Consider the following 8,857-nt stretch of genomic DNA (forward strand, 5'->3'; position numbering starts at 1 on the left):
GATTCTGATTCAGTGGGGCTGCGGGTGGAGCCGAGGAATCTGTAATTTTAACACGCTCCCCACGTGATTCTCGTGAACAAGCAAGTTTGGGAAATATTGAATTAAAGGAAACCGGGCCTGGCTGCTGAGCGGCCTCCGCTAGGGGGCTACGGCAGGAGGATTCCCGGGGGCGTCGCCTGCTTCCGCCGCCGCCTCCTTCAGTGAAAGTCCCTTTTGGGTCCAGCTGCCACAGCCACCGCGCTCCCTCAGGCCGGACGGGGGACACCCCTGGTCTGCGTGGCCCCCGCGCCGCCACGCCCAGTGGCCGCCCCAGCCCTGCGATTAGGGGGAGGAGCCGCTGCCAGTGGAGGCGGAGGAGCAGAGGAGGCGGAGACGGCAGAGACGGCGGAGAAGGCGGAGAGGAAGGTGGAGGCAGAGGCGAAGGTGGAAGGGAAGGTAGAGGCGGCGGGGAAGGTGGAGGCGGCTGGGAAGGTGGACGCCACCGGGAAGGTGGAGACTGTGGAGGGTCCGGGACGCCGGGTAGAGCTCAAGCTGGAGCCCGAACCTGAACCCGAGCCGGCACGGGAGGCGGAGCAGGAGCCGAAGGGGGAGCCGAAGCAGGAGCCTGAGGATGAGAACCCGGCGCGGAGTGGCGGTGGCGGCGGCAGAGACGAGGTTCCTCTCCCTACCCTTCCCTCCGATCCCCCGCGGCCCCCCGATCCTTCCCCGCGGCGCAGCCGTGCCCCCCGCCGCCGACCCCGGCCGCGGCCGCAGACCCGGCTCCGTACCCCGCCGCAGCCTAGGCCACGGCCCCCGCCCCGGCCCCGGCCCCGGCGCGGCCCTGGGGGCGGGTGCCTGGATGTGGATTTCGCGGTGGGTCCACCAGGCTGTTCCCACGTGAACAGCTTTAAGGTGGGAGAGAACTGGAGGCAGGAACTGCGGGTGATCTACCAGTGCTTCGTGTGGTGTGGAACCCCAGAGACCAGGAAAAGCAAGGCAAAGTCTTGTATCTGCCATGTGTGTGGCACCCATTTGAACAGACTCCACTCTTGCCTTTCCTGTGTCTTCTTTGGCTGCTTCACAGAGAAGCACATTCATGAGCACGCCGAGACGAAACAACACAACTTAGCAGTAGACCTTTATTACGGAGGTATATACTGCTTTATGTGTAAGGACTATGTATATGACAGAGACATTGAGCAAATTGCCAAAGAAGAGCAAGGGGAAGCTTTGAAATTACAAGCGTCCACCTCGACCGAGGTTTCTCACCAGCAGTATTCAGTGCCAGGCCTCGGTGAGAAGTATCCAACCTGGGAGACAACCAAACCTGAGTTAGAACTGCTGGGCCATAACCCAAGGAGAAGAAGAATCGCCTCCAGCTTTACCATCGGTTTAAGAGGACTGATCAATCTTGGCAACACGTGCTTTATGAACTGCATCGTCCAGGCCCTTACCCACACTCCGATCCTGAGAGATTTCTTCCTCTCTGACAGGCACAGATGTGAAATGCCGAGTCCGGAGTTGTGTCTGGTCTGTGAGATGTCTTCGCTTTTTCGAGAGTTGTATTCTGGAAACCCATCTCCTCATGTTCCCTATAAGTTACTGCACCTGGTATGGATACACGCACGGCATTTAGCAGGGTACAGGCAACAGGATGCACATGAGTTTCTCATTGCAGCGTTAGATGTCCTGCACAGGCACTGCAAAGGTGATGATGCTGGGAAGGCGGCCAGCAATCCCAACCACTGTAACTGCATCATTGACCAAATTTTCACAGGTGGCCTGCAATCTGATGTCACCTGTCAAGCCTGTCATGGTGTCTCCACCACAATAGACCCATGCTGGGACATCAGTTTGGACTTGCCTGGCTCTTGTACCTCCTTCTGGCCGATGAGCCCAGGGAGGGAGAGCAGTGTTAACGGGGAAAGCCACATACCAGGAATCACTACCCTCACGGACTGCCTGCGAAGGTTTACGAGGCCAGAGCACTTAGGAAGCAGTGCCAAAATCAAGTGTGGTAGTTGCCAAAGCTACCAGGAATCTACCAAACAGCTCACAATGAATAAATTACCTGTCGTTGCCTGTTTTCATTTCAAACGGTTTGAACACTCAGCCAAACAGAGGCGCAAGATCACTACATACATATCCTTTCCTCTGGAGCTGGATATGACACCTTTCATGGCCTCGAGTAAAGAGAGCAGGATGAATGGACAGTTGCAGCTGCCAACCAATAGTGGAAACGATGAGAATAAGTATTCCTTGTTTGCTGTGGTTAATCACCAAGGAACCTTGGAGAGTGGCCACTACACCAGCTTCATCCGGCACCACAAGGACCAGTGGTTCAAGTGTGATGATGCCGTCATCACCAAGGCCAGTATTAAGGACGTGCTGGACAGTGAAGGGTATTTACTGTTCTATCACAAACAGGTCCTGGAACACGAATCAGAAAAAGTGAAAGAAGTGAATACACAAGCCTACTGAAGTGACACACAGACCTACCTACCTGGAGTGGAAGATGACAGTGCCCATACTACAACTGGCATCAAGATTTAAAGGACCTACTTGCATGGCCCACGGGCCTGACAGAGTAAGAATTGAACAGTTTCCAGTGTCTAAAAGGTCCTGACTGGAAGAGGAATAGAAGGGGTGGGAGAAGAGGCTCTAGTCTAAGCAGTCACTTAAAGGAAGATTAAATGGCAGGATGCTCTGGGCGGGGCAGGCAGGAGCAGGGAAATCAGACACTGGTCCATATCCTATATTCCTCCAAAAGATTGTGTGGGAAAGTGTGGGGTGGGAGGGGGGTGGTATGGGGGGGATGTGTGCCCTTGTAACTGTAAAACATCTTTCTCCATGGGTGTTTCAGCTTCAACTGACCAATCACATAACAGTTATATGTTTGGGGGAGAAAAAAGAAAAGCTTATACAAATGTAGCCCATTACATATATGGGTAGGAAAGTGGAAAAGCGGAGGAAGCAGGGATATTTCATTGACAAACACCTTTGCCAGTTTCTTTGTATTTGTGATTTTTTTGTGCTATTAAATGCAGTATTAAACAAAGAAAAGCCCATGTGGGCCTGTGAAACAAGAAAAGGGGGCTTTTGTATAAGGGGAGCAATTGCTCCAAAGGTAGAGAAGACAAGAAACACTGTAAGATAGCCAACACAGACAGGCCTCAGCTAAGAGTTTAGTGTGTGAGTGTTTAAAAAAAAAAAGCTGTATGATATACTTGAGCAAATCAATGAACCTCTTTGCGATTGTTTTCTCATCTGTACAATGCAGATAATTCCTACCTTAACGGGTTATTGTTAAAGATTAAGTGATATAAAATGTGTCAAAGTATTAATTAAAAAAGGCTTGAGACTTTGTACGGGCTCAGTGAACATTTGTTGGATCTGAAACTTCTTTGGTCCCGGACCAGAATGCATTAGAGATGAGGGGCAGCCCTATCTGAGACCCACGAACAAAAATGACACACACTGTGTCAGATACAGTCACACATACACACTTATAACTTCCTCCCCAGTACTGTTTTTTTTTTTTTTTTTTGAGCCCCAAGGCATCAGATTCCACTATTGTCCCTTGGGTACAGGGCATTACAGTCAGCGCCACATTCAGGACTGGAGGGAGAATCACAGGTGTCCCCCCTCAAAGTCATTATTCTGTCCAATTGGAAGACTGTCATGTTGTTACCATGACTCAGCACCCCAGGGATGGGACTCGGGGCCAGTGGGCTGCTAGGCTTCCACGGGAGGGTGTTGGTGGTCTTTGCCCTCCAGAAGTGTTATGGACATGGCTGCATCTACCTGCAGGCATAGATCATGAAAAGACTGCTCACTGGTCTACCAGCCCAGGGACAGCAGGGGAGTGGCATGTTGGCCCCCTCCCTGATTCTCACAGAGGGCTAAGCCCAAACAAATGGGATGTGCCCAGAACAGGTTAAGCCCTGGTGGTGGTTCCTTCTTTTATCCTCTTCATCAGATACAAAAAGACATGTTACTTAGAAAATATGAGGGGGAGGGGAACTAAACATTTCAGACCCATGGGACTTGCATCCACTGGCTCTGGTAAAAGGCTGGGCTCCTCCCACGGCTCCCCAAGTCTACTTCATGGTCAGCTCATTTGATAATATGTGTTTATTTGTGTGGTTGTGGCTGCATCCCCAACTAGCTCACAGGCATTTTTAGGACAGGGATTGTGTCTCCTCTTGTACCCTGGGCTGCATTCTCAGCCCCTAGAACAGCCCCTAGGACATAGTATTTGAAACATTTTCTGGATGGATGAATAAACCCAAACACCTTTCTTTCATAACCGAATTTTCCTCACTCCCCACCCCCAGGGCTCATTATCCTCAAGAGAAAATGTAAAAAGTGTTATTTTTGACATCTTGTAGGCTGGGGGAGAGCAAGAGGCAAGTGGCCTTGGATGCCACTTGGCACCTTCATGCAGGTATCTGACTTCGCTTTGGGATGTGTGGGAACCCTGCCTGGGAAGACAGCCACGTTCTCCTTCCTCATCCCTCCCACAGGAAGAGTTCAGTCGGACGTGTCCACCAGATCCTGACTGCTTGCACAGACACTTTCACATTTGTAAAACACTTTTATTTGGAAGTGATTTCTATTTTATAGGAAACTTAAAAAAAACAAACCAGATAGTATAAAGAACATCTATATACCCTTTACCAGATTTACCTATTGCTAACATTTTACCCTAGCTGCATCTAGGCACGTGTGTCTCTCTGTGTGTGTGTGTGTGTGTGTGTGTGTGTGTGTGTGTGTTTGGACCAACTGAGGGTAAGTTACATCATGGCCCTTTATGCCCAAGTACTTCAGTGTGCACTTCCTACAATTAGGCGTGTTCCCTACATCACAGTATAGTTAACAGCTTCAGTAAATTTAACGTTGATATAATACTATTATCTACACTTGTACTCCAGTGTTGTCTGGTGACCCAGTAATGTCCTTTATAGCATTTTCCCTCTTTGTCACAGCATCTGGTCCAGGATGAGGTGTTGCTTTAAGCTGTCATGTCTCTTTAGCCTCCTTTAATCAGGAATATTTCCACAGCCTTTCTGCATCTTGTATGGCATTAGCACTTTTAACAGAACATTCCTCACTTTGGGTTCATCTAGTACAGAAACTGTCTTTTAAATACCCTATACTCAGGAATAGTTGTAAGAGATATGAACAGCATTGAGACTGAAACTGACCTCCCTGTCCCCACTGGTGGAAGGCATAGACCACCAGAGGGAGCAGCTGTATCTGGCACTTCCTGATTGAAACATTCACCTCCTCTGTCTGGAAAACACCACTGTCCCTCAGCAGCAGGGGAGCCATTCGAGCCCAGCCCTATGCCCTCCCCATCACCCCCTGGACTGAACCATGGAGTGTAACGGCAGCAGGGCCTGCTTTCAGATCACATTACTGTGGAGCCCAGGGCATCGTGTATGTGTTACCTTGCAGGTATGTGTTACCTTGAGCTCAAATGCGATTCAGGCATGTTTGAGCATGTCTGATACACGGGTGAGCGCCCCCATGGTTGGGGCCTTTAGGGGGTCAGGAGGTAGCACCCTTGGCACCTTTGTCAACGTTCCCATGGTGGGAACGGCAGCAGTGGGGTGGCAGGGGAGGGGTAAGTAATTCTGAAGCAGCTTCATGGACAAAGCACACAAAAATGGGGCACAGACTTAAGTGAAGAGAAACATGGGAGAGGCCCAAAACATATTGGTTTCTGACATACTGAGGACTTTCAGACAGCATTGGGCTATTTTACATGGGGGCTAGAATTCCTGTAGGAGCAGATACGGGCAAGAGCTGGTAAAATTTAAGGTAGTTCTTCAACTGAGACTCTCTACTTCCACAAGCTGTTAAGGCCAGGGAATTTCAGTTCATATGTGGATTTATGATCTGGGCCCAGAAGGGTACAGGCAAAAGATGGGTGCTCGCAACTGGGAGCTTATCCACCCACAGAGCTCAGGATGAGGAACCAAACAATGGGGGACTTAACTTTCATCCACTGTACATGCTTCCTATGGGTTCTTGGCCTGATCTAGTTGGAAATCCAGAACCCTATCACTTCCCATTTCCTGGAGTAACCAGGTGCTGAAACTTATTTTGGCTTACAGGTCACATTAGGTAACTGCTTCACTTCTTCCCCTTCCACTGGGAATCCTGATCAGGGATGCCATCAACCAAGAGGTCTTTTCCAATCAAGAAACAGAGTGGGCTCCATACGACTCATTGCCACAGTACAATAAACCTGGTGCTAGGAACCTGTCTTTGCATCAAATGTATATTTCACATCCAGAAGCAAAGGCCCCCATCCTCCGAGAGTATGTAGCCCAGCACCCAGCACAGCAGTGTGTCATTTACACACTGACCTAATGCTATGTTTAAATTCTTGCATCAAAGCATGTCAGATAGACAGGAAATGCACATATCATCAAGGTGTTACTTCATGAATTTTTGTAAAATGAGCACATCTCTGTGAACAGCACTCAGATCAAGAAATAGAACGTTACCCATAAGTCAGGCCCCCTTCCTGCTTCCTTCAAGTCAATAACCCCAAAGGGTAATCCCTATCTTGATTTCTTTCACTGTAGATTAGTGTTGCCTTTTAAAATGCCATCTATAAATGGAAATGTTTTGTACAGTTTTGTGTCTGGCTTCTTTTGCTCAACATTATTTTGTGAGCTTCAGATCTGAAGTCTTGTTGTCAAGCAAAATTATGTGGAATGTCATTATTTCTGTCTAATGAACTGAAAGTAAGGATTCCCTACTCTTCCTAGTGATGTCTCACTTATTGAACCAATTCAAAGGGACCCAGGTCATTGCAAAGTTGGACCTTGTGAGGGTCTATAATTGCCTTCAGGCACAAGAAAACAGTGGATGGAAAACAGCCTGCCAGAAAAGTTTGGGCTTATTTAAGCACCCAGAAATGTTCATCTTGGGCAGTATTCCAGCCTTGTTCCAATAGCTCCTGGATGGGATGCTCTATTGTAGTAAGGCCTCACACATAAACGTGCATCAGAGTCACCTAGAGGGCTTGTTAACACACGTTGCTGGGCCCTGCCCCCAGAGTTTCTGATTTCAGTAGATCTAGGATGGGGCCGGTGAGGAGGGGTTGAGAATTTGCATTTGAACACGTTCCCAGGTGATGTTCATGCTTCTGGTTCTAGGACCACACTTTGACAACCACTGATCTGTTCAATTTGTTTTCACACTGTGGTACTTGGAGCCAGAAAAGTCTATGAGGATGGCCTTGGGGAACAAGAGGAGGGGCAAATTAGTGAGGATCAGGAACTCTGAAATATAAAATCATTAAGAGGGAGTTATTGATTTTGTATTTGGGAATTCCAAATAATATTTGAAGAAAGAGTTCTGCTACTAAAATGTTTTAAAGTTGAAAATCACTCTGCTAAGGAACTTTAGACCCCAGGGGAGTGATGTATTTAAACTATGTAGGTGGTGTATCTGGAGAATGACGCAGCATGCTACAAAGACCTGGCCTCATATGTGCCCTTAATCTAGATGGTCCCGAGGTGGATTAATTTCCTTGGAACTCAAAGAAGTTCATATTCACGAGGATGGAAGTGATAAGGGAAAATTCTTAAAGTATAAACGCAGCACAAAATCATAAATATAAATATGATTTTATTCTGGCCGCACAGCACACTAAGATAACATGAATAGCATCCCCCCAAAATCCAAACACATAACATGAGATAAACTAACAAAAATTTTAACTTATAGTTGAACTTAAAAAAATAAAAAGCAAAATCTTCAGAGAAAAAGAAAAAAGCCAGTCTAGTAAATGTAAATGGACACTTCAATAACCTATTGTAGTTACTGGTTCTGGATATTAGGCCCTAGGGGCTAGGGGCTCCAAGCCGGGAATCTAGTGCCCAGGCAAGTACTGGCAATACAGCCTCAAGTCCACCAGAGGCAGAGAAACTCACTGAAACCTCTGGATAAAGCCCTTAGTAGCTTCTCTGTTCATTAGAAAGGGATTTGGAAAGTAAGCCATGAAAAGTCTTATGCTCTCTCTGGAGCCATGAGCAGAAATAAAAACCCCAGGCCTACATCATATGTGGTTACAGGGGGTCTACATTTACCTTACTGCATGTTATGGGAATCACACACTGAAAAATTAAAACAAATATTGGAGCAGAATCATTGAAACTTCTAGAAACTCAGTGAAAGCAAAAATATTTTTATAATACACAGCACATAGAAGCCCACAAAAAAAGACAATATCTGCTGAACATGTGCTCAGAAACAAACAATAAAAATATTGTACTTGCAAAGAAATGAGACGCCATGAAGGTGAGTCACCAGTTGCCACAAGGAGGAGAATAAGTACCCCAAGAAATATTGATGAGATGAACTTCTACTCTTTTTTTTTTTTTTTTTTGAGAGTAGAATAAGGACATTTTCAGAAAAAATAAACCTAAGAAAGTTTAGCAATAACAGACTCTTACTAAAATAACTACTGGAAGATATACTTCAGGAAGAAGGAAATTGAAATTGGAGAGAAGGAATGAGTAGGAGGCAAGGAACAGTGAACAAAAATTGGTAAATGTGAGGCAATATAAATAAGCATATAAAACAATGATAATGTTGAAGCATATGGAGGTATAAAAACAAGCTGGCACTAAAAACACTGGAGCACAAAAGCATTTAAAACAGCAGGAAATTATTACTATTTAAAGCATTCTAAGGCTCTTGTTTGGGAGGAGGGTAGGGATACTGCCTGCATTCGGACCTTGTTAAGTCAAATATGAATGTTTAAACATTTAAGAGTGTGAACTTCTATTGAATAGTTTCTGGCAATGGCAGGCTTGGTTATTTGATTCAACTTTCTTATTGAAGTATTGAAATA

At 46.7% G+C, this 8,857-nt stretch overlaps 1 protein-coding gene across 1 annotated transcript; it reads left to right on the forward strand.

The window, feature by feature from the left end:
* The first annotated feature begins 905 nt into the window (after positions 1-905).
* On the forward strand, positions 906-3,342 carry USP27X (ubiquitin specific peptidase 27 X-linked). The gene has a single exon (XM_005887629.2). It carries the CDS (start codon positions 1,144-1,146, stop codon positions 2,458-2,460), a length of 1,317 nt encoding a protein of 438 aa, XP_005887691.1. The 5' UTR covers positions 906-1,143; the 3' UTR covers positions 2,461-3,342.
* The last annotated feature ends 5,515 nt before the right edge of the window (positions 3,343-8,857 follow it).

The sequence above is a fragment of the Bos mutus genome, chromosome X (genome assembly GCF_027580195.1).
Source record: "Bos mutus isolate GX-2022 chromosome X, NWIPB_WYAK_1.1, whole genome shotgun sequence".
Taxonomy (NCBI): domain Eukaryota; kingdom Metazoa; phylum Chordata; class Mammalia; order Artiodactyla; family Bovidae; genus Bos; species Bos mutus.